Raw genomic sequence first — 24,516 nt, 5'->3', positions numbered from 1 at the left:
AATGAAAATAGTACAAAACACAATCCTGTTCACATTTACAACAACACCAAACTAAAAAACTCTTCTCTCCCTGCGGCGTCCTCCTCGGTCGATCAGCACAAATCCAATTTTCCGATGAAAAGCGAATTTTAATTACAGCGAATTGCAGGTACACGAAGATAAGAAAAGAGCAAACTTCGTTACGTAATTACGCAAGCATCGAAAGCTGAGTCGAAAAAAGCGATAAAATCGTGCAGGTGATTAATTCTGCCTTTACCTTGCACCGGAGGCAGCAGCCTCTTGTCGTAGCGGGTAGCCCGTAACAGATGGTCCAGGATTTCCTTGTCGGATTTTCCGTCTTCGAAGCTGGAACAGATGTCAAAAGCGGAATTCGGACGTCCTTTATACAGTTTTTTATGCAGATGACTTACATGTCGGACAGGGCCAGTGTTTGCCTCGTCACGAGTAGTATAGCAGCCGCGCGAACTAGCATCCAAGGCTGACCCATATTAGGACATCTGAAAAGAATACCAAGAAGTTAAAAGTGTAGTCGAGGACGTGTCGGGAAAGCTTAATGGCGCATCGAGGCAAATATTGTCGAAATTGAGGAACGAGGGAGGACACGTTCGCATAGATCACATGAGGCGATAACGGTGTATTAGGGAAATTTTCGGAGACAGTTTAGGAAACGTGGAGAGGGGTGACAATGTCAGGCAGACATGTTTTTGTTAAGAGGTGGTGGAGTTTCTAAAAGATTTAAACGTGGGGTGAGGTGGACTTGTAATCCTAAAAATATTCTGAAGAAGAAATTTTTATAATCGCTACCTTCATATATTTCACAAAAACAACCAATACAATTATAATATCACTTATTGTAGTTTGATGATATCAAAAATAAACAAAAGAATTTTTTCTGATTACCCGAATTGTCTTAATTAGAAGCGTTTCTATATTTCATGAAATAAATTATTTCATATTTTTTAAACATTCCGTGTAAAAAGTGCAACAAAAGGGGTATTTGTAGAAGGTAAGCAATGCTTCAAGATGTATGTACATGAAAAAAAAAAATCATCTAAATTTATTCGTCCTTAAAGCACACTACACCAGTCCAGTTCGTTAGAAGATACGTACTAAATTTTGTAGACGGGAGTTACTTAGCAAAATTTTGAAATAACGTCATGAATTTGTGGTGGGGATGATGACATTAACTTTTAAAGGAGCTTATTCAACTGCAGGTGAAGCAATTGTACAGTTAAGGATATATTAGCATATAATGATATTTTGAGGTAACGTCACTATTTCGACTTTTTTTTTCTACCACCTTCGAAAATTACCTAAAGAAATTTGTTCAGAGATTTAGACTTTCAGAAGCTATTTTTGGCTAAATTTCTACGGTTTTTTCACAATCGTCCATAGAAATAGGATGGCAAATTTTAAGAGTAAAAAATATACATTTTCACTAACTTCGATTCGACAAAGACGCTATATTTTTCAAATCAAGATTTATATATACAATTTTTCTAGATTTTTTAGAAGATTACCCAAAGAGATCTTTTTGTAGATGTCGACTTCCGAAAGCTTTTTTTTGGCTTCATTTTTTCAAAAATGCTTAGGTTTTTCTCGCAATCTTCCAAAATTTCTAAAATTTCCTTCCGGGTCCATAAACACGCTACATTTTTAGAATCCTTACGTACAGATCTCTATGTTAGAATATTTTGTGAATTTTTAAACAATTTTCCTAAAAACTCAATTTTTGTAATTGAAAATTTTGACTTTTTTTCGACCACCTTCGAAAATTAGACAAAGAGAACTTTTCGAAAATTTCAACATCCAGAAACTGCTTTTGGCCTCGTTTCTTGAAAAATTCCTTATTTTTTTCCAGAATCGTCCCGTGAAATGGTAGCTGTGACAATTTTTTGGACTTTGAAATAAATTTATTTTCAGATGGAATATCTATAAAACTCGTCTCGGGTCCATAAACATGCTGTATTTTTCGAATCAGCACATCGAGGTCTATATCCCAGAATTTTTGTGAATTTTTAGACTAATTTTTCGGAAGCTCAATTTTTCCCTTATGAAAATTTTGACCTTTTTTCGACCACTTTTGGCCTCATTTTCCCAAAAATTTCTACGATTTTTCCAGAATCGCCCAAGAAATAGGATGTCAAATTTTCGGATTTAAAAAAAATACATTTTCAGATAGAATTTTCTAAAAACTAATTCCGGTTCGACGAAGGCATGATATTTTTTATTTAATCAGGACGTCAACATTTGCATTGTAAAATTTTTGTGGATTTTTAGACAACTTCTTCGAAAACTCAGTGTTTCCACATTTTCTCTTATGAAAATTTGACCACCTTAGAAAATTACCTAAAAAGATTTTTTTATAGATTTCGATTTCCCGAAGCATCTTTTGGCTTCATTTTTTCAAAAATGCTTACTATTTTCCCAGAATCCTCCAGTGAAATATCACGGAAATTTCGAGGATTAAGAACAAATTTCTCAGACCGAATATTTCTTAAATCTCGGTTCGGATCCATAAACACAAAAATTTAAATTTCCTCGCGAAAATTTTGATCTTTTTTCGACCACCTCCGAAAATTAGCTAAAGAGAATATTTCGAAAATTTCAAACTCCAGAAACTGCTTTTGGCCTCGTTTCTTCAAAAATTCGTTAAATTTTCCCAGAATCGTTCAGTGAAATAGTATGACCATTTTTTGGATTTAAAAATAAATTTATTTTCAGGTCGAATATTTATAAAACTCGTCTCGGGTCCATAAACACACTGTACTTTTCGAGTCAGTACGTCGAAAATTATATTACAGGATTTTTTGGACATTTTTTTAGGCAATTTTTCAAAAGCTGATTATTTTCATTTACTTTTATGAAAATTTGGATCTTTTTTCGAGACCTTTGAAAATTACCGGAGGAGAATTTTCTGTACATTTCAACCTCCAGAAGCTTCTTTTGGCCCATTTCTTCAAAAATTAATTCAATTTCTCCATGTCGAAATCTACACATCAGACTTTTTGTGGATTTTTGGGCAAATTTTTCAAAAGCTCACTTTTTCCAAACTCTCATTTACGAAAAATGAGAGTTTCCTTCGATCAACTTCGAAAATTAACTAGAGAGATTTTTCTCGTAGATTTCGATCGCCAGAAGGCTTTTTTCGCTTTACTTTTTCAAAAATTTTAACAAATTTCTCAGAGTCGTCTAATGAAATAACATGATAATTTTCAGGATTAAAAAAATACAGGTGTTCAAAAAATGGCATACTAACTCTATCACACAACAGAGAAAAACTAATTTAAAAAATCCATGTGTCCAAATGTAGAAGATATAACACTTCAGTTTTTTTTTTTCGAAATTTTACCATTCACTACTTTGTCTTAGGTATGTAAAATAATTTTGGAGGCGTCTTTTCTGTATCCATAGATTTCTTCATTTCATAACAAGATAAAAAACTCAAAAATTGTTTAGGATGAATCTGTCCACAGTGGCTAAATTTTTAAGTTTTTTTTTGTAAGTGAACGTCAAATTGCCGTAAAGAAATTTTTAACGATTTTTCTTGAACTTGGACTTATGGACTTATATTATGTATTTCAAAATCTCGTTCTCGGTCTATCAATACGCTATATTTTTCGAATCTGCACGTCCAGATCTATATCCTAGAATTTTTATGAATTTTTAGACTTTTTTTTCGGGAGCTCAATTTTTCCCCAATTTTGACCTTTTTTCGACCACCTTCGAAAATTACATAAAGAGATTTTTTTTTAAGATTTAGACCTCCAGAAGCCACTTTGGCCTCATTTTCCCAAAAATTTCTACGATTTTTCCAAAATCGCCCAAGAAATAAGATGTCAAATTTTGGGATTTAAACAAAACACATTTTCAGATAGAATTTTCTAAAAACTAATTCCGATTCGACGATGTCATGATATTTTTTTAATCAGGACGTCAACATTAGCATTTTAAAATTTTTATGGATTTTTAGACAACTAACTTTGAAAATTCAGTGTTCCCACACTTTCTTTTATGAAAATTTGACCACATTAGAAGATTACCCAAAAAGATTTTTTTTATAGATTTCGACTTACCGAAGCTTCTTTTGGCTTCATTTCTTCAAAAATTCAAACACCTTTCCCAGAATCGTCCAATGATATAGTATGGCAATTTTTTGGATTAAAAAAATCCTAGCCCCTCATTTTTTTTTTTTCGAAATTTCACTGATTCACTACTTTGTATCCGAAATCAGTTGGATTTTTATTACTAAAAATAATTTTGGAGATATCTTCATTTTAGACACATAGATTTCTTCATCTTATAATATTAAAAATACCCAAAAATTATATAGGATGAATTTGACGGCAACTTTCAAGTTTTTTGATCTATCTAAATAGATATTTTGTTTTTGTAAGTGATCGTCAAATTGACGTAAAGATTTTTTACGGAACATGTATTTCTAAAACCCAGAATTTTTGTGAAATTTAAGACAACCTTTTCGAAAGCTCAATTTTCCCTTTACGAAAATTTTGACCTCCTTTTGAAAATCTAAACTCTAAAAAACAGATTTTTTAGAGATTTAGAACTTCAGAAGCTACTTTTGGCTTCATTACGTCAAAAATGCCTACGATTTTCCCAGAATTCTCCAATGAAATATTACGGCAAATTTTAGAATCATAAACAAACTTTTCAGACCGTATCTTTCTAAAATCTCGTTCCGTGTCCATAAACACGCTATATTTTTCGAATCAGAACGTTGAGATCTAAATCTTAGATTTTTTTGATTTTTTTTTGAAAATTTTGACCTTTTTTCGACTACCCTAGAAAATTATCTAAAAAGATTCTTTCAAAGATTTCGATTTCCAGAAGCTGCTTTTGGCTTCATTTTTGCAAAGATTTTTATGATTTTCCAAAATTCGTCGAATGAAAGCATATGGCAGTTTTTAGAATAAACAAAAAAATAGATTCATATTTTCAGACTAAATGTGTCTAAAATTTCAAAATCTGCTTTTTAATTATAAGTGTGCTCGTACATGGGTCGGATTTTTTTGTAAAATATTCAAAATATGCAACAATATAATAAGTGCATTAAAAAACCTGCCTTAGCATGATTTTTTGAACTAAAAAATTAGTGTTTACTAGAGTAATAGTTGCAGGTTTCTCTTGTAAGAAAGGAAAAATGAAAAATTTCCTGGACATTTGAAACGAACCACCCCTGAATTCTTGACAACTTATGTATATTAGATTCGGTTTCTCCTCTGGGTCTATATATTGATTTTGTTTTATTATATTTAGCGGGAAAATTTATGTAAAATCTGTCCCTCTGGGGAAAAAAGTTTTCACATCGGTAACAGTCGGTTCATATTAGGATGATACATTTATTATAATATTGTTCTAACAATGTTCTAGATTCAGATATGTTAGTATCAATAATTGTACAAAAATGAAGTGGATAAACCTTTTAATTTAGTTAATGGGAGAGAAAAATAGACAAAATCTGCCTCACATTCGGTCTCGCTGCCGAAGAAACTAATTAAAACTCCGTAAAGTAGAATTTCAGTTTTTTTTTTTATCAGAGACAAACGTAATTTATGAGGGTGCACGTTTCCGGAATACGCAATCTTAGAATCAGCCAATGAACTTATAAATGTAAGTAGGACGAAAGAAAAATTTATGAATTATGAGTGAGAAATTCGCAGTAAGTGAAAAATTGCAAATGGATGACAACTCTCTAAAAAGCTGTCAAACTTATAACTCAGTCAGACCTCCTACATCACATCACTGTGAGTATAAGAAAGTTTTATAGAGAAGAAAAACGGAACACCTGATAAATACAAATCTGACGCACGTCTTTTTTTAACGAAATGAAAATTTTGGAGGCAAAAAACGGAAAATATGTAGGTACTTCGCACAAAATCTGCACTCTCCTCATACAACCATAAATGAAATAAACAAAACTTTTCTCTCCATCGTAATGACCCCATCACCACAATATTACCATTTTTTCATCTCATACAGCTCTGTTTGCAGCTAATGTTATGCTGAAACTTTCTCGCAGCCATAAAGTCCCTAATGCCTCCTCCTTAAAAGAACTTACCCAAATTTACTGGAATAATTGAACCATTTATTTACCTCACAGCCTCTGAACTTATTAATGTTGGTGGATTTAATCAAACTTAACAGCTGCCTTTGTTATTGTTATAATTAATTCAGTGTTAAAATGAAAGTTACTACAATCCCGGCGTAACTGCCACTTAAAGACTTCCATAAGTCATTTTAGTAGGGCCTGTGGTCCGAATAAAAAAGCGCAAAGATCGGAGACGCTTTTACAAAGCCGAAACTTTTTATAGAGCAATATACAACGCATATTCTGAAAAAGTAATATGTAGTTTGTGGGCATAATATAATAAAACGCAGGATGGAGGCGCGGTTTTAATAAACTTGGGCAGAAACAGATCAATATGGTATGCGAATCGGAGGAAAATTTCTCTCGGTTTACTTAAATATTTTAGTACATGGTGTAGCGAACTTCGCTCGCGCTTGTACAATTTGTTTGGAAAGTGTAGAAAGTATTTGTGTAATATGTGTGCCATTTACCATGGTTAGGGTATTTTTCGCTTGTCTGGTTTAAAATGTAAGGCCCACTCCATTTGCCACATCGAACAGAACATGTGGGAACAAAGTCCATTGGAAACGATTTTTACATTATGTAAATCTCCACAGCAGTTGGTGTTAGAGCAATAAGGTCAGAAACTTTAGTATTGATTACACACTCTGGTGCACATTACCCACAGCTTGACATGTCGCAAACTTTTAACATTTAATGTAAATGGCAATATCTGCAGTGTTTCTGCACAGCGGTAATTTTGTGAGTGTTTTATTTATTGAGACGTTCTATTAAAATTCTATTAAAACAGTTTAAAGGCGTATATTATTTCATTTCAGTTTATAACATTAATGTTTTTCTCAAAGTTAAATATTTGAAGACTGCCAAATCAAACTTCCTTGACATTATTCTTTTATGAAAAGTGGAAAATATACTAAATTTAGGTTTAAAACTGCCAAATATAATAAAACAATAAAAAAAAGACCAAAATACAGGATGATAGACGAGATTTTCGACATTTCATCGAAAGTTTCGAAATATTACAACTTTTTAGGTAATTTTGGAATCCGAACGACAAAATATGAAAATTTTCATGAAAGGGAAGGAAATATAGAAAAATTCAACTTTTGGAAATGTTGTTTGAAAATTTATAAATAATTCTGGGATATAGATCTCAACGTACTGCTGAAATATATTCCGTTTAATACAAATTTTTTTTAGTGATATTTTTTTCTAAAACGCGAAAGAATCTCGGGAGCTTTTGGTGTATTTTGTTTGAAAACTTCAGAAACTGAAAGAAGCTCAGGGTCCCCTAGTGTTTTTTTGGAAAAGCCTAAAGAAGGTCGGTGGCCCCTTGTTTTATTTTTTTCTCTAAAAGGCGAAAGATTCTCATGGTCCCTTAGTATTTTTTTTTAAGCTGACCGAAATTCGAGGGCCCATGGTGTGATTTTTTTCTAAAAGACCAAAGAATCTGGGGATACCCTGGTGGTTTTTTTTGAAAAGTTGAGAGGATCTTGGAGCCCCATAGTGTTCTTTTTTCGGAAGAATTGAAAGAATCTTAGTGATTTTTTGGAGAAGCTGACAGAATCTCAGGAGCTCCTAGTGTTATTTTTTTCTAAAAGATGAAAGAATCTCATTTTCCTTGACCAATAAACTCCAAACACTCGAATGGTATAAACCTTTTACTTTTTTTACATTCTAGATTCTATTAGTTTCCACTCCCATTCGACAGAAGTACATACTTGGCGCCGCCCACCCACCCCGCCTCCATTTCACTGCTTGATTTTATCTTGTTTGAATGATTTTATACTAAACACAAACAACTCTTACTCTTCCAGATGGGAAAAGCGCGAATGGGCGGGGCTAGTATTTGCTGAGATAAGACTCATTTTGGCAGAAAAATTACTTTCTAAAAAAATACAGGGCTAATACTTGCTAAGATAAAGCGGATTTTGGCAAATGATAAATCTTCTAAGAAAACAGAGGGCGGGTGGGCGGGGCTAGTATTTGCTAAGATAAGACTGATTTTGGCAAATGACATACCTTCTAAGAAAACAGAGGGCGGGTGGGCGGGGCTAGTATTTGATAAGATAAGATTGATTCTGGCACTTTTGACATATTCGACCACTTTTCAACTATTTTCGAAAATTAGTCAAAACATTTTCTTTTAGATTTCGATATCTAGAAGTCATTTTCGGATTCGTTTCCTCGAAAATTCCTACCATTTTTTCAAAATCGCTAATTGAAATATAGCAATTTTCATAGTTTTGTCAAGATAGCTCGGTAAAAACGGGTATGCCATTTGCCACAATCGGTCTTATCCCAAATAATTCTGGAAGATAGATTTTGACGAGTTGAATAAAAAACATAAAGTGTTGATCGTCCAATTCATTTTGGTGTTTTCGGAAATATGGGAGCAATTACAAGAGAAATAATGCCGTAAGAAGCTTCTGGAGATCAATAACGAAAACAAATTTTTTGGAAATTTTCGACGGTGCTCAAAAAATAGTCAAAAATTTCAAATATTGAGGTATCGAAAATTTGAATATTGGCTAAAAATCCTCAAAAAAATCTCGGGCTAGTATTTACTAAGATAAGTCTGATTTTGGCAAATGACATATCTTATAAGAAAGTAGAGGGCGGCTGTGCGGAGCTGGTACTCTCTAAGAAAAAACTGATTTTGGGAAATAACATACCTTCTAAAAAAATAGAGGGTGCGAGGGCTGGGCTAGCATTTTATTAGATATGACTGATTTTGACACTTTTGACATTTCGAAGTTTTTTTCAATCATTTTCGAAAATTGGCTAGACATTTTCTTGTAAATTTAGACATCCAGAAGTGATTTTCTATCATTCTTCCGAAATCCCTAATTGAAATATAGAAATTTTTACAGACCCAACAGCAAATTATATAACAAAAATTTACGATACAAATACAAAACTTTCGATAGGGTAGATCACTGCATTGTTTGTTAAAAAAAACTTGTTAGAATGGGAATATATCATCACTAGTCATCAGCTATTAATGATTTTTTTAGAAATCTTTTGTTTGGCAGGGACCAGGGAAAATTTGTTGAAATTCATGGTGTCAAGTCAATACTTTTCTGTTAATAGCGGTGTTACTCAAGGATCAAACCTGGGCCTCTTGTTGTTTACTAACTTTTTACTTCCCGAGCGTAAGCAAAGAAAGTATTGCCGACTCTCTACTTTTACATTTTCTCAATCTTTCATGACCCCTATAAGACGAAGAAATAGGTCTCCCGTTTCCGTCTGTCCGTCTGTCTGTCCGTCTGTCCGTCTGTCCGTCTGTCCGTCTTTCGACTTTCTTGCCCTCGATTTTTCAATTAAACTATTCCAATCTCAGACTTTTCAATTTTTCACTTTTTCCATTATTCAGTTATTCGTTGCCTCGTTTATTTAATTTTTCCATTTCCCAATTTTTGATTGTACAAATTTTTGATTCTTGAAAAATCAAGAAATTGAAAAATCGAAAAGTTGAAAAATACAAAATTCCAAACCTAAAAATTGAAAAATGAAGAAATTGAAATTTGTAATTTTTCAATTTCTCGTTTCTTCAAATATCAATGCCCCGGTTTTTTAATTTTCCCATTTCCCAACTTTTCCATCATATTATATTTTCGATTTTTCAATTTTTAGATGATTCAATTTCCCGAATTTTCAATTTTTTGATGCTTCATTTCCTGGATTTTGAGACTTATCAATTTCTCAATTTTTAGACTATTCGATCTTTCAACTTTTCAGTTTTTTCGATTTCTCGTTTATTCGAAGTTTTGTTTATCGATTTTTGGATTTTTCTTTTTTTCAAATTTCCGATTTTGTCTTTCTCATCCTCGATTTTTCGATTTTTCTATTTTTCAATTAAGTATTCACATTTTAGATTTTTCAGTTTTATACTTTTTCGATTTTTCAATTGTTCGCTATCTGGGTTTTTGAATGTTTCCACTTCCCAGCTTTTCGATTATGCAAGTGTTTGATTTTTCAATTCTAGTTCTAACAATTTCTCGAATTTTCAATTTTTTGAAAATTCAGTTCTTCGATTTTTTGATTTTTGGGTTTCATTATTTTTCGTTTTCTCGATCTTCCAATTATTCAGTTTTTTGATTTATCGATCTTTTGGATTTTCGGTTTGTCAATATTTCAATTTTTCAAATTTTCGATTTTTCAATTTTTAGATTTGTTGTAGAAAAGTGAAAAAATCGAAAATCGAAAAAATCCAGAAAATGAAAAACCACAAACTTTGAAATTAAAAAATCGCAAAACTAAAATATCGGACAATTGAAAATTCGATAAATCGAATAGTTGAAGAACAAAAAAAAATTGTAAAATATATTTAAGGCACATAACCAACGGGCAAAATGTCCTCTCAGCACTAATAACAAACTTAACTCAAGTGTTTATGTTTATACATCGAAAGAATGCCACACAGAAATTCAATTTGATTTGAATGAGTTTGTCTCCTCAAAACAGAGGACTAAAATTATTAATTAAGCCACAATCGTGAGAAAAGGGAAAAATCCAAACTCGTATTCAAGTTTTTATTTTAGAAGTTTTTTTTAATTTCGATTTTCTTCTTTGTGTTGCTTTTAACTAGATGCCGATTTTGAGATTTTTACTTCCCGAGCGTAAGCAAAGGAAGTATTGTAATTGAGTCCGTCGGCCGACTCTCCACTTTTACGTTTTCTCGATCTTTCATGACCCCTAGAATACGAAGAAATAGGTCTCCCATTTCCGTCCGTGTGTCCGTCTGTTCGTCTGTCCGTTTGTCTGTGATGATGTCATTTCAAAATTGTACATAGTAATTGGGTTTTAAATTGTATCAAATAACATAGTCTTACACATGTAGTTTATGACTCCGAATTGAGATTTTACTCGAAACGTCCAGATTTTTGGAAAAAAATCAAAATTATGAAACAACATTTTGACATTTAATTTGGAATCTACAAAACCGAATGCTTTGAAATCTTGCAGATGGTTTACAGTTATGATAAGCATGATAAAGTTTTATTCACAATATTTTTAGTTATCCCTTCCAAAAAATTGATGATGTCACCCCAAAATTTTGCGAATAAATTCCATCTAAAATGTACAAAATATGATGAATCTCTTCTTGTGATTTATCAGTTCATTCATATTTTTTTCATATGCATATACAGGTGAGCCAAAAAAATTAATGAATGCGTGAATTTATTTCATTGATTTAATCAGGAACTACAGAACCGAATGCTTGGAGATTTTGCATATGTTTTAAGGTTGTAAAAAACATAATAAATTTTTAGTCAAAATATATTTGCTTGTCCCCTCGAAAAAATTGATGACGTCAGATCAAAAGTTTGCCGAATAATCCTATCTAAAATGTACAAAATATGATAAATCTCTTCTTGTAATTTATCATTCCATTAATATTTTTTGAATTTGCATATACAGGGTGACTCAAAAAATTTAATGAATGCGCAAATTTATTTTATTGATTTAATCAAGAACTACAAAACCGAATACTTTGAAATCTAATGCGAAAAAAAAACATAGTAGGCATAGTAATGTTATTAGCTGTAAGGTATTTATACCGGGTGTCTGGAAAATGGCGGACTAACTCTCCGCTACGCTCTTAACAATCAACTGGTGAGTCTGGGAAAAATAGTAAAAAAACAAACAATTATTAAATCGAAATAAACACTGAAAAAATGGAACTGGATAAACGAAAAACTGATGTTAAATCGAGAAAATAAAAAATAAAAATCAAGAACTTCAAAAATTGAGGAAACCAAAAATTGAAAGATCGAGAAACTAAAAATTGAAAAATTGAAAAACCGAAAAAAAAACTGTGATATCAAAAAATTAGAAAATTGAAAAATTGCAAATCGAAAAATTGAAAAATTTGTAAGCTGAGATACTGAAAAATTGAGAAAATTAAAAACGAAAAATTGTGATATAAAAATTGGTCGAAGGTAAAAATATTTAGAAAATCTTAAAAGAATTCGACAAAATTCGAGAGAAACCTGAAGAATTGGAAAGCATATGACAGAATCCAAAATATTGTGGGAGAATCGGCGATAATACGGAATAACCCAAGAAAACCAAAATGATTTCGAGAGAATCCCAGGGAAGCCGAAAGAATAAGTATGGGAGAATTCAGAAAAAATCCGAGAAAATACGAAAAAATCAGAAAATAATTCTAGAAAATCCGAAACAGTCCGAAAAGAATTCAAATGAATCTGAGACTCCGGGAGAATCGGAAGGAATATCTAAGAATACGTGAGAATGGACAGGATTCGAAAGAATTTGATAGAATCCGAGAGTATTTAAGAGAATCCGAAATAATTTGAAAAAATTCGCGAGACTCCCCGAGAATCTAATTCGAAACAAACTTGAAGAATTCGAAAGTATAGGATAGAATGGAAAGTACTTTTAGAAAAAACCTTAACGATCCCGAAACAATACCGAAGAAGACGTGAAAATATCAGGACAAACCAGTAGAACCGGAAAAAAATCGAGAAAAAATACGAAATAATTCGGAGAAAATCCGACAGAATCCAAAAGAAGACAAAAGGAATCCTTAACAATGCGAGAGATTCCAACTTAATTATTTTCAACATTGTTCAATTTTTAATTAACCTTTCAACATATATCGCTTATAGGCTTATACAACTGTTGGTCGGTCTCGGTGTCGGTGTCGGGGTTCCACTGATATCCTGTTAGGCATTGTGGCCAGAGAGCTCTTCTTGTAATATAGTAAATTTTCTCGGACAAAATTCCTAACCAGCAAGAAATAATTGATAACAACAAATAACAAGTAGGCAAAAACAAGTAGGGCTCAAATAAAAGGATTTTCTCAGATGCACATTTATATAGAACTTTCATGCATTTGCCCTAGAATCCGCCCTTTACTTATAATTTTTTTCCCATACACACATAAATCCGAGCTTTTGCGTAAATTTATGCATATTTCCCAACTTTCAGCTGCTAATTCCAGCCAGCTTAACACCAGCCAACTTCCTTTATTTCGCGTGTTTAAATTTTCATTGCACGCCGCCAGCTTTTTACGCCGTGACGTTCAAAACGATCGTCTTTGACAAAGTTCCCCGAATTGCATGTATTTAGCTTATGCGCAAACTTTCAGCCTTTTTACAGCGCCATAAAGCCGGTAAAGTCAGATAATTTCAGGAGAAGCGTCTCAACCGGTGCCACGTTTCACGCAATGTCTCCCCGTCCCCATTCTCTAGAATTTAGCCCGACTTTGTAAATCTCCGCGCTGATCGATTTCCATAAACAAGTAATTAATTCTGCTTGACATTTAAAAAACGTAACCCCGCAGAAGTGGCCTATAGGTCGAGGCTTCACGCATTGAGGTGAAGTCGATGATAGTTTTTGCCGGAGCACAAAAACTTGAAAAGTCAATTGGAGTCGTTCGGTCATGATGAATTCTTTATAATTTGCGTGGACGAAGACTGGAGTACGACGAGCTTCGATTTAACAGTTGGGTTATTGAAAAAGCGCTACGAATTTAGAAGGCGGCGCTCTGGAAATAGCATAATTAAATTTATTTTTACGTAAATTTATTTCGGGGAGGATAATAGAATAATTTAAGGCTGCATTGTTGCTACACTTCCGGTTATTTTCTCCCCTTCGAATCGATAAATACGCGTGTAAATCATTCTGCGGACGAGGAGTTTGATTGGGTTAAGAGGAATAAAGACGAGAAGCTGATGTGCTTTCAATTGAGGAAAGTTGATTTGGAGATGTTCGCGGTTCGTGTTGTTGATATTTTTAGCAGATTTGGTTAATTTGATTTAATGAGTAAGGAAATGGAGGGTTTTTGGTAGATGCAATTTCTTGGCCTTTGTTTTCGCTTCGCTTGTTATCGACATCCGCTGGATTTGACGTTTCATCACGATTTTTCATTTAAAATGTTTTACACCCGTCTTACTTATAACGGAAAAACACATTTCGGTGGTTTTCGGGTGGTATTATTCTTGTAAGAAGTGTTTTTAATTTTACTGAGATTTTTGCTTTACATCTTAGTTTAATGTTAAATAATCCCGCTTCTTTGGAAAAACATAAAAATCTTTTGCGATTTATGTTTTTTGATAACCTCTATAAAGTAAAAATCAGTGGTGTAAATCACTCCGGCAGCGTTTTTGACTTGAATTTTTAAATTTTCAATTTTTCGATTTTTAATTTTTCAAATTTTCAGTTTGTAAGTTCGCATTTTTGTCTCGGTTTTTTATTTTCTTTGTTTTTTCAATTTTTTGGTTTTTCAGTGTTCTGATTTTATAACTTTTCTTTTTCTAATGTGAACTTTTTCAATTTTTGGAATTTTCAATTTTTCGATTTGCAATTTTTCGGTTTTCAATTTTTCGATTTTCCACTTTTAGATTTTTTCATTTTTCGTTCCTTCAATTTTTGTTTTACAGTTTGTCTAGTTTTCATTTTAAACATGAAATAATAATGATTTTTAAAAATTTTCACTTTTCAGTTTTACAATTTTACAATTTTTCTATTTTTCAACTGTTGGATTTTCATTTATTCGACTTACCATTTTCATTTATTTCAATTTTCGATTTATAATTTTTCGTTTGGGAATTTTGTTTTCTTGATTTTTACAATTCTTACATTTTTGTGTTCCGATTTTATAATTTTCAATTTAAATTTTTTCAATTTTTTTCTTTCTTCCATTTTTCGATTTTTTTTGAGTTTTTAATTTTTTTGTTCCTTCAATTCTATGACATGCAACTCTTCGAATTTTCCTATTTAAATTTTTCAGTTTTCAAATTTATAACTTCTGGATGATTCAGTTTTTTCAATTTGCCGTTTTAGGAGTTTTCAATTTTTCAATTTTTCATTTTCTAAAGATTTGCAAGTGTTTGCTTGGGTTTTTTATTTTCTTCATTTTTCCAATTTTTCGTTTTTTTCATTGTTTTGCTTTATAATTTTTCTTTTTTCGTTGTGAAATTTTTCAATTTTTGGATTGTTGATTTTTTCGATTAGCAATTTTCCGATTTTTCAGCTTTTTGATGTTTGAATTTTTAGATTTTGAAATTTTTTGATCTGCAATTTTTCTATTTATTTTCTTTATTTTTTCTGATTTTATTATTTTATTTTCAATTTGAAATATTCTAATTTTTGAATTTTTCAACTTTTGGAGGCGCAATTTTCCGGTTTTCGGTTTTTGATTTTCCAATTTTTGGATGTTTCAATTTTTAAATGTTGAAATTTTTCGATTTGCAACTTTTCCACTTTTCATATTGCTTATTTTTTCTGATTTTCTGATTTTATTTTCAATCTGAAATATTTCAATTTTTGGCTTTTTCAACTCTTGGACCAGCAATTTTCCGGTTTTTAGGTTTTCGAATTTTCTTTTTTTGTGTGTTTCAATTTTTAGACTTTGAAATTTTTCAATTTGCAATTTATCTATTTTTCATGTTTTTTTTCTCTGATTTTTCTGTGATGTTATAATTTTATTTTCAATGTGAAATATTTCAATTTTTGAATTTTCCAACTCTTGGGCTTGCAATTTTTCGATTTTTCAACTTTTACTTTTTTTAGTTTTTCGTTTCTTCAATTTTTGTTTTACTATTTGTCTAGTTTTCATTTTAAATATGAAATAATAATAATTTTTAAAAATTTTCGCTTTTTCAATTTTACGATCTTACAATTTTTCCATTTTTCATCTGTTGGATTTTCATTTATTCGACTCATCATTTGTCGATTATTAATTTTTCATTTATTTAAATTTTTCGTTTGGGATTTTTATTTTCTTGATTTTTACAATTCTTAGATTTTTGGTTCCGATTTTCTAATTTTTTGTTTTTTCAATTTTTCGATCTTTTTGAGTTTTTAATTTTTTTGTTCCTTCAATTCTACGACATGCAACTCTTCGAATTTTCATATTTAAATTTTCCAGTTTTTCGAATTTCTAACTTCTGGATGTTTCAATTTTTCGATTTGCAGTTTCAGGAGTTTTCAATTTTTCCATTTTTCAATTTTTCATGGTCTCAAGTTCTTGATTTGCAAGTTTTTTCTTGGGTTTTTTATTTTCTTAATTTTTCCAATTTTTCGATTTTTGATTGCTTTGATTTTATAACTTTTCTTTTTTCGTTGTGAAATTTTTCAATTTTTGGAATGTTGAATTTTTAGATTTGCAATTTTCCGATTTTTCAACTTTTAGTTGTTTAAATATTTCGTTTCTTGAATTTTTCGTTTCTTGAATTTTTCAATTGTAATTTTTCTAGTTTTCATTTTAAATATGTAATAATAGTATATTTATTGATTTTTAAAATTTTTCAGTTTTTCAGTTTTAAGTTTTTAGAACTTTTTTATTTATTCGACTTTTCAATTTTGCGAGTTTCAAATTTTCGATTTGCACTTTTTCGGTTTCGATTTTTCATATTTTTTTTTTCAATTTAACATAATGACAAAGGATAAACACCGAAGGATGGAGGACGAAAGACGGAGGACCAAGGACTAAGGACGAAGGACGAAGGACGAAGGACGAAGGACTAAGGACGAAGGACGAAGAACGAAGGACGAAGGACGTAGGACAAAGGACGTAGGACAAAGGACGTAGGACAAAGGACGTAGGACAAAGGACGTAGGACAAAGGACGTAGGACAAAGACAAAGGACGAAGGTCGAATAACAAAGGACGAAGAACAAAAGACGAAGGACGAAGGACGAATGACGAAGATGAATCTTTCTATCTACTATAATGTAAAGTTTATTAACGGTTAATATACATTTACATAGATTTATGTATTCCCAAAATTACTTATAGATATACAATTATTTAAAAGAAAAACAAACAAACAAAAGAAAGTTTTTGGATATTTGTAGTTTTAGATTTTGTAATTTTTCGATTTTCCAACTTTTGGACTTGCAAATTTTGCGAATTTCTCATTTTTGGGTGTTTTAATTTTTAGATTTTAAAATTTTTCGATTTGCAGTTTTTATATTTTTCATTTTCTTTACTTTTTCTGATTTTATAATTTTATTTTCAATTTGAAATATTCTAATTTTTGAATTTTTCAACTTCTGGACTCGCGATTTTCCGGTTTTCAGTTTTTGTTTTTTTAATTTTTGGATGTTTCAATTTTTAAATTTTGAAATTTTTTGATTTGCAATTTTTCTATTTTTCATATTGTTTATTTTATCTGATTTTATAATTTTATTTTCAATGTGAAATATTTCAATTTTTGGGTTTTCCAACTCTTGGGCTTGTAATTTTCCGGTTTTCAATTTTTCGATTTTCCAAATTTTGGGTGTTTCAATTTTTAGATTTTGAAATTTTTCGATTTGCAATTTTTCTATTTTTCATTTTCTTTATTTTTTCTGATTTTGTAATTTTATTTTCAATTTGAAATATTCTAATTTTTGAATTTTTCAATTTTTGATTTTCCAGTTTTTGATTATTTCAACTTTTGGATTTTGCATTTTCCGATTTTCCCACCTTTGAATGTTTACTTCTGAACTTGCAATTTTTCAAATTTCCAATTTTTAGATTTTGAAATTTTTCGATTAGCATTTTTTCCATATTTCATTTTCTTTATTTTTTCTAATTTTCTAATTTTATTTTCAATGTGAAGTATTTCAATATTTTCATTATTGAATTTTTGGACTTGCAATTTTCCGGTTTTCAATTTTTCAGTTTTCGAAATTTTGGATATTTCAATTTTTAGGTTTTGAAATTTTTCGATTTGCAATTTTTCTATTTTTCATTTTCTTAATTTTTTCTGTTTTTATAATTTTATTTTCAATTTGAAATACATATGTATTCTAATTTTATAATTTTTTAACTTTTGGACTCGCAATTTTTTGGTTTTCAGTTTTTGATTTTCCAATGTTTGGATATTTCAAATTTTGGATTTTGCATTTTTCGATTTTCCCACCTTTGAATGTTTACTTTTGAACTTGGAATTTTTCGAATTTCCAATTTTTAGATTTTAAAATTTTTCGGTTTGCAGTTTTTCCATTCATTTTCTTTGTTTTTTCTAATTTTCTAATTTTATTTTCAATGTGAAGTATTTCAATTTTTTCATTATTCAACTTTTGGACTTGCAACTTTCCGGTTTTCAATTTTTCAATTATCGAAATTTTGGGTCTTTCAATTTTTAGATTTTGAAATTCTTCGATTTGCAGTTTTCCTATTTTTCATTTTCTTTATTTTTTCTGATTTTATAATTTTATTTTCAATTTGAAATATTCTAATTTTTGAATTTTTCAACGTATGGAGTCGCAATTTTCCGATTTTCAGTTTTTGATTTTCCAGTTTTGGGATGTTTCAATTTTTAAATTTCGAAATTATTCGATTCGCAATTTTTCTATTTTTCATATTGTTTATTTTCTCTGATTTTATAATTTTATTTTCAATGTGAAATATTTCAATTTTTGGATTTTCCAACTCTTGGGCTTGTGTTTTCCAGTTTTCAATTTTTGGATTTTCCAATTTTTGGGTGTTTCAATTTTTAGATTTTGAAATTTCTCGATTTGCAAGTTTTTCATTTCTCATTTTCTTAGTTTTTCCTGATTTAATAACTTTATTTTCAATGTGAAATACCCCAATTTTTGGGTGTTTCAATTTTTAGATTTTGAAATTTTTTGATATGCAATTTTTCCATTTTTCATTTTCTTAATTTTTTCTCATTTTATAATTTTATTTTCAACGTGAAAGATTTCAACTTTTGGATTTTTCAACTTTTGGACTTGCAATTTCCGGTTTCCAATTTTCAGATTTTTTAATTTTTCGTTTTTTCAATTTTAGATTTATCGGGTTCTCGATTTTAAAATTTGTCGTTTCTTCATTTTTAAATTTGCAATTTTTCTAGTTTTCGTTTTAAATGTGTAAATTATATTTTAAGTTTTTCTACTTTTTCAATTTAAATTTTTTCAATTATGGGATCTTTGAACTTTTTCATTAATTCGATTTTTCAGTTTCAGTATTTAATTTTTCAATTTGTAATTTTCCAATTTCTCGATATTTAACTTCTCAATTTTTCATTGTTTCAATGTTACAATTTTGACGATTCTCTAATTTTTGGATTTTACAGTTTTTGGGTTTTACAATTTTTCGCTTCGATTCGTTTTTATCCTTGGATTTGCAATTTTTCTCCTTTTTCGATTTCGCGACTTCTTTTTTTTTGTTTTTAGTTTTACGATTTTTAATTTTTGAATCTTTCAGTTTTTCAACTTTTCGAATAAAAAAATTGAAAAACTACAAAATTGTAAAACTGAAAAATCAAAAATGAAAAAACGAAAATGTATAAAATGAAAACTTTGAAAAAACTAAAAGTTGGAAATCAAGATCTTGAAAAATTGAAGAAACCAAACATTCTTGAAGAAATCGGAAAATCGGACAATTAGAAATCCAAAAATTGAAAATTTAAAAACTTCAAAAAAAATCAAAGGGTGAAAATTTGAAAAATTTATTAAACCAAAAATTATAAAATCGAAAGAAATATCGCAAAAAGGAAATGAGAAAACGAAAAACTGTGATATAAAAGCGGTAAAATGAAAAATAAAAATTAAAGACTTGAAGAACTGAGGAAACGAAAAGTTGAAAAATCTAAAAATTAAAATTTAATAAACTCAAAACTGAAAAATGAAAATTGTAAAAAAAAAAATTGCAAAAAGTCGAGAAATGTAAAAATTGAAAAAAATAAAGTTGAAAAATCGAATAATTATGAAACCAAAACATAGAAGTGTTGGAAAAATTAAAAAATGATAGAAAATAAAAAAAACGAGAAATTCTGACTACAAAAATTGTAAGATCGAATAAAAAGGAAAGCCAAAAATTTTGATATCAAAAAAATTATCGAAGGTAAATAGTCCAGATTTTTTGAAAAATTTAGAAGTAATTCTAAAAATCATGAGTGCATTAACATGACAAGCATAGAGTCGCAACGTTTTGCATATTTTAGAGAGAATTTATTAGGCAAAATTTTGAAATGACATGATCAATTTTTTGGGAGGGGATAAACGAATAAATTTTGATCAACGATTTGCATTCGGTTTTGGAGTTTCAAAATTAAATTGCAAATTGTGGTTATACAATTTTGATTTTTTTATCCGAAAATTTGGATGTTTAGAGAAAACTCAAAACGGGTTCATACACCACAAATATAGGAAAACCTAACAGACATTCAGACGGGAGTCCACTTTTTCGCACTCTAGACTTCATGAAACGTCGAGGACTTTCTCGACCGTTTTTCGTCCACCCGATCTCCACCATCAACTTTTTGCTGTGCAGCGCAGTGGCGTTTCATTAATCGAATTACTTCAGTGGAAGGAAATTGTGAGGAAGCCATCGACAGGATAATGCAATCCCGAGTGCAATTAATCCGATCAAGCCTAGAGTGAAACTTTATTATGGCAAAATTGCAAGTGCTGACGAACTCGATAATCTTGTGCCCGAGAGCTGGGCGTTTAATATTCCGGCCTGAAAAAGTCGCAAGATTTATTCCTCTTTGTGTTGCGTCTCCACGGGGAAGAGGGAAGTTTTAACTTCGGCAAGAGGCGGAAGCCGTGAAGTCTGGTCTCAGTTAATTAATATTTTTGTGTAATTAAGTTTTGCGAGAATTTGTCGAATATTTATTTTTTCATGAAAACATAATACAGTCTAATTTAACTTTTACTTGTTTATTACAAAATGCGGAATTTATAGTTTTAAAACTTTTATAGGTTGTACGGGGTGGATACGTCTTTCAAATACAATTTCTGCGACTAGACAAACGTTTCCAGTGTCGTGGTTTACGGTTTCAAATCCAGTAAGGTGATTTTCTCCGGGATAATATGACAAAGCTGGGGCATCAAATTGTGTGCTTGGGAATATTTTATGCATTGAAGTTATGGCGGAAATTTAAAATGCATGCAAAGTGAAATTTTAAAATTTGGTGAAAATCTCTTGCAAACACTGTTTCATATGGCGTAATCTATGAATTTATGTGTGGGTTTTTGCTACCATAAACATATTTTGTCATCTACTATTTTATTTGAGTTCGTGCGCAACAAATTTGTTGTGTGGTTGTGAAAAAGATAATTTAATTACTTTTATTGTGAAAAACGGGTGGTGATTTTTATTATTATATATTATGAGCAAACAGTTAGTTAAAATTCGTAGCACGTGTAAACAGCACAAATTATAGCTCTGTTTTTTTTAGAGTTTACTGAGCATCTTTAAACCATTCCAGGATTCCAATTCAACCACTGTGCCTAGTGGAACAGGAAGTTCAAGTATTTATCTAAAAATTGTTCGAATCCGAAAAAAATTAGAAGAAGAAATTAATCAACTCAGAATTATTTCCGAGGTTTACGGCAGAAAAAAGAGAATGTAATTTAATGATTTTTAATGTAAAGGAACTTGAAGGTAACACCATGGTACAGAATTCTCTGGATTCTGAAACCGTAAAAACACCCGTTGTGAATATCGATAAAGACATAAAGGTAAACTATTTAAATTTTCGATTTTTCAATTTTTAGATTTTCATTTTCTCGAATTTTCTATTTTTCTTTATTTCAGTTTCTTGATTTTTCGATATTTCAACTTTTTGGATTTCAACATTTCTGACTTTTTGGATTTTTAGATTTTTAAATTTTTCCATTCAATTTATAGATTTTGTAATTGTTTTTTAGTCTGAAAATCGAGAGATTGAAGAATCGAAAAATCGATGAATAGAAACATCCAGAAATTGAAAAATTGCATAACCAACAAATTGAAAAATCGAGAAATCCAAATTTGTGATTTCTAATTTCCAGATTTTCACTTTTTAACTTTTGCGAATTTTTAATTTCTACATTTTCGAATTTTTCCACTTTTAAGTTCTTGCCTTTGTAGCCTCCGATTTTTCAGTTTTTCATTTTTCAATTTCTCTGCTTTTTATTTTTGAAATTTTCAATTTATCGAGTTTTTCAATTTTTAGATCTTCGCATTTTTCGAATTTTTATTTTCTGATTGTTGTGTTTCACGATTTTTCAGATTTATCGATTTCTTAATTTTTTTATTGTTCGTTCTTTCAACTTCTCAGTTTTTTGATTATTCGATTTTTAATTTTTTCGGTTTTTTATTTTTCAAACTTTCGATATGTCGATTTCACGATTTTTCAATTTTTCAGAAAGTTGAAAAATCAAGACACTGAAAAATCGAAAAGCCGAAAAATCCAAAAATGCAGAAATTGAAACCCGCAAGACTTAAAAATTGAAAATCGAGAAATTGAAGTTTATGATTTTTCAGTTTCTCAATTCCTCAATTATTCGTTTTCCCGATTTTTCATTTTTCCCATTTTCCAACTTTACGATTATACAATTTTTCAATTTTTAGATCTTTCAATTTCTCTATTTTTCAAATTTTCGATTTTGTTTTTCTCATCTACGATTTTTCGATTTTTCAATTTTTAGATTTTCAGTTTCTCGAATTTTTAATTTTTCTTTATTTTAGTTTCTCGAATTTTCAATTTTTCTTTATTTCGGTTTCTCGAATTTTCAACTTTTTGGATTCCAGGATTTCTGACTTTTTCGATTAGATTTATCTTTTTTTTAAATGGAGAAATTGAAAAATCAAAAAGTCGATAAACAAAAAAATCCAGAAATTGAAAAACCACTAAACCTAAAAATTGAAAAATCGAGAAACTGAAATTTGTCGTTTTTCATTTTCTAGATTTCTCAATTTTTAACCTTTGCAGTATTTCAATTTCTGAATTTTCCGATTTTTAAACTTCTCGATTTTTGTCTTCGTCGTCCTCAATTTTTCGCTTTTTAATTTTTCCATTTCTCTGTTTTTCGCTTATTCAAATTTTCAATTTATCGATTTTTCCATTTTTCAAGTGTTCAGTTATTCGTTGTCCCGGTTTTTAACTTTTCCATTTACCAATTTTTCAATTTTTCAATTTTTAGATTTTCGAATTTCTCAAATTTAAAATTTTTTTGTTATGTTCTACAATTTTTCGATTTCTTAATTTTTCGATTGTTCGATCTTTCAACTTTTCAGTTTTTTGATTTCTCGAGTTTGAATTTTTTCGGTTTATCGATTTTTGGATTGTTCAGTTTTTCGATATTTCGATTTTTCGGGTTTTCGATTTTCCAATTAATTCCACTTTCTGATTTCTCGACCTTTCGATCTGTCTGTCGACTTCACGATTTCTGTTTTTTTCGATATTTTGGTTTTTAGATTTTTCGGTTTTTCAATTTTTAAGAAAAATCCAGAAATTGAAAAGCCGCTAAACTTAAAAATTGAAAAATCGAGAAACTGAAATTTGTCGTTTTTGATTTTCTAAATTTTTCAATTTTTAGTCTTTGCAGTTTTTCAGTTTCTGAATTTTCCGAATTCTAAAACTTTTCGATTTTTGTCTTCATCGTCGTCGATTTTTCGCTTTTTAATTTTTACGTTTCTCTGTTTTTCACCTATTCAAATTTTCAATGTATCGATTTTTCCTCTTTTTTAATTTTTCAGTTATTCGCTGTCCCAGTTTTTTAACTTTTCCATTTCTCAATTATTCGATGACACAAATTTTCGAATTTTCAATTTATAGATCTTCCAATTTCTCAAATTTTCAATTTTTTTATTGTTATGTTCCACGATTTTTCGATTTATCGATTTCTTAATTTTTGATTTAATTTTTGATTTATTTTTTTCGGTTTATCGATTTTTGGATTGTTCTCTTTTTTTTGAGATTTCGATTTTCCAATTAATTCGACTTTCTGATTTCTCGATTTTGCGATCTGTCTGTCGACTTCACGATTTCTGATTTTTTCGATATTTTGGTTTTTCGATTTATCAGTTTTTTGATTTTTTGATTTTCCAATTTTTAGATTTTTTAATTTTTAAAAAATCACGACACTGATCAGTCAATCAATCAATCAATCAATCAATCAATACTTTATTGGTGTTAAAAACTACAGTTCATTTTTGACTTGTGTAAAAAAAATCGAAAAGTCAAAAATTAAAAAATTGAGAAATTGAAATTTGTGATATCTCGTTTTCTTGCTTCTTCAATTATTCGTTGTCTCCGTTTTTCAATTTACTCATTATCCAATTTTCGGATTTTCAAATTTTCGATTTTTCAAATTTGAAAAATGAAATTGAAAAACCGCAAAACCTAAAAACTGAAAAATCGAAAAACTGAAATATGTGATTTTTCAATTTCTCGATTCTTCAGTTATTCTTATCTCGGTTTTTTAATTTTACCATTTCTCAACTTTTCGATTATACAAAATTTCGAATTTTCAATTTTTAGATTTTCAGCTTCTTGTATTTTCAATTTTTCGTTATTTCAGTTTCTCGAATTTTCAATTTTTTATATTTCAGGATTACTGACTTTTTCGATTAGATTTATCATTTTTTTTAAGTCGAGAGATTGAAAAATCCAAAAGTCGATAACCAGAAAAATCTAGAAATTGGAAAACCGCTAAACCTAAAAATTGAAA

At 29.9% G+C, this 24,516-nt stretch overlaps 1 protein-coding gene across 16 annotated transcripts in view; it reads right to left on the bottom strand.

The window, feature by feature from the left end:
* Phcl-1 (pH-sensitive chloride channel 1) overlaps positions 1 to 24,516 on the bottom strand; it is a 310,192-nt gene that overhangs the window by 89,879 nt on the left and 195,797 nt on the right. For all 16 annotated transcript variants that reach the window (XM_064055571.1, XM_064055572.1, XM_064055573.1 and 13 more), the window contains exons 3-4: positions 411 to 497; positions 257 to 345 (exon numbers count right to left, since the gene is read on the bottom strand). In XM_064055571.1, coding sequence (XP_063911641.1) covers positions 257 to 345; positions 411 to 487 — 166 coding nt within the window. In that variant the 5' untranslated portion in view covers positions 488 to 497. The remainder of the gene's footprint in view (positions 1 to 256; positions 346 to 410; positions 498 to 24,516) is intronic.

The sequence above is a fragment of the Zophobas morio genome, unplaced genomic scaffold (assembly GCF_036711695.1).
Source record: "Zophobas morio isolate AGI-343-1 ecotype UQ-CSIRO unplaced genomic scaffold, CSIRO_AGI_Zmor_V1 ptg000014l, whole genome shotgun sequence".
In the NCBI taxonomy this organism is placed as follows: Eukaryota; Metazoa; Arthropoda; class Insecta; order Coleoptera; family Tenebrionidae; genus Zophobas; species Zophobas morio.
The sequence above is the reverse complement of the archived record's forward strand: the minus strand, read 5'-3'. Positions and strand labels throughout refer to the sequence as shown.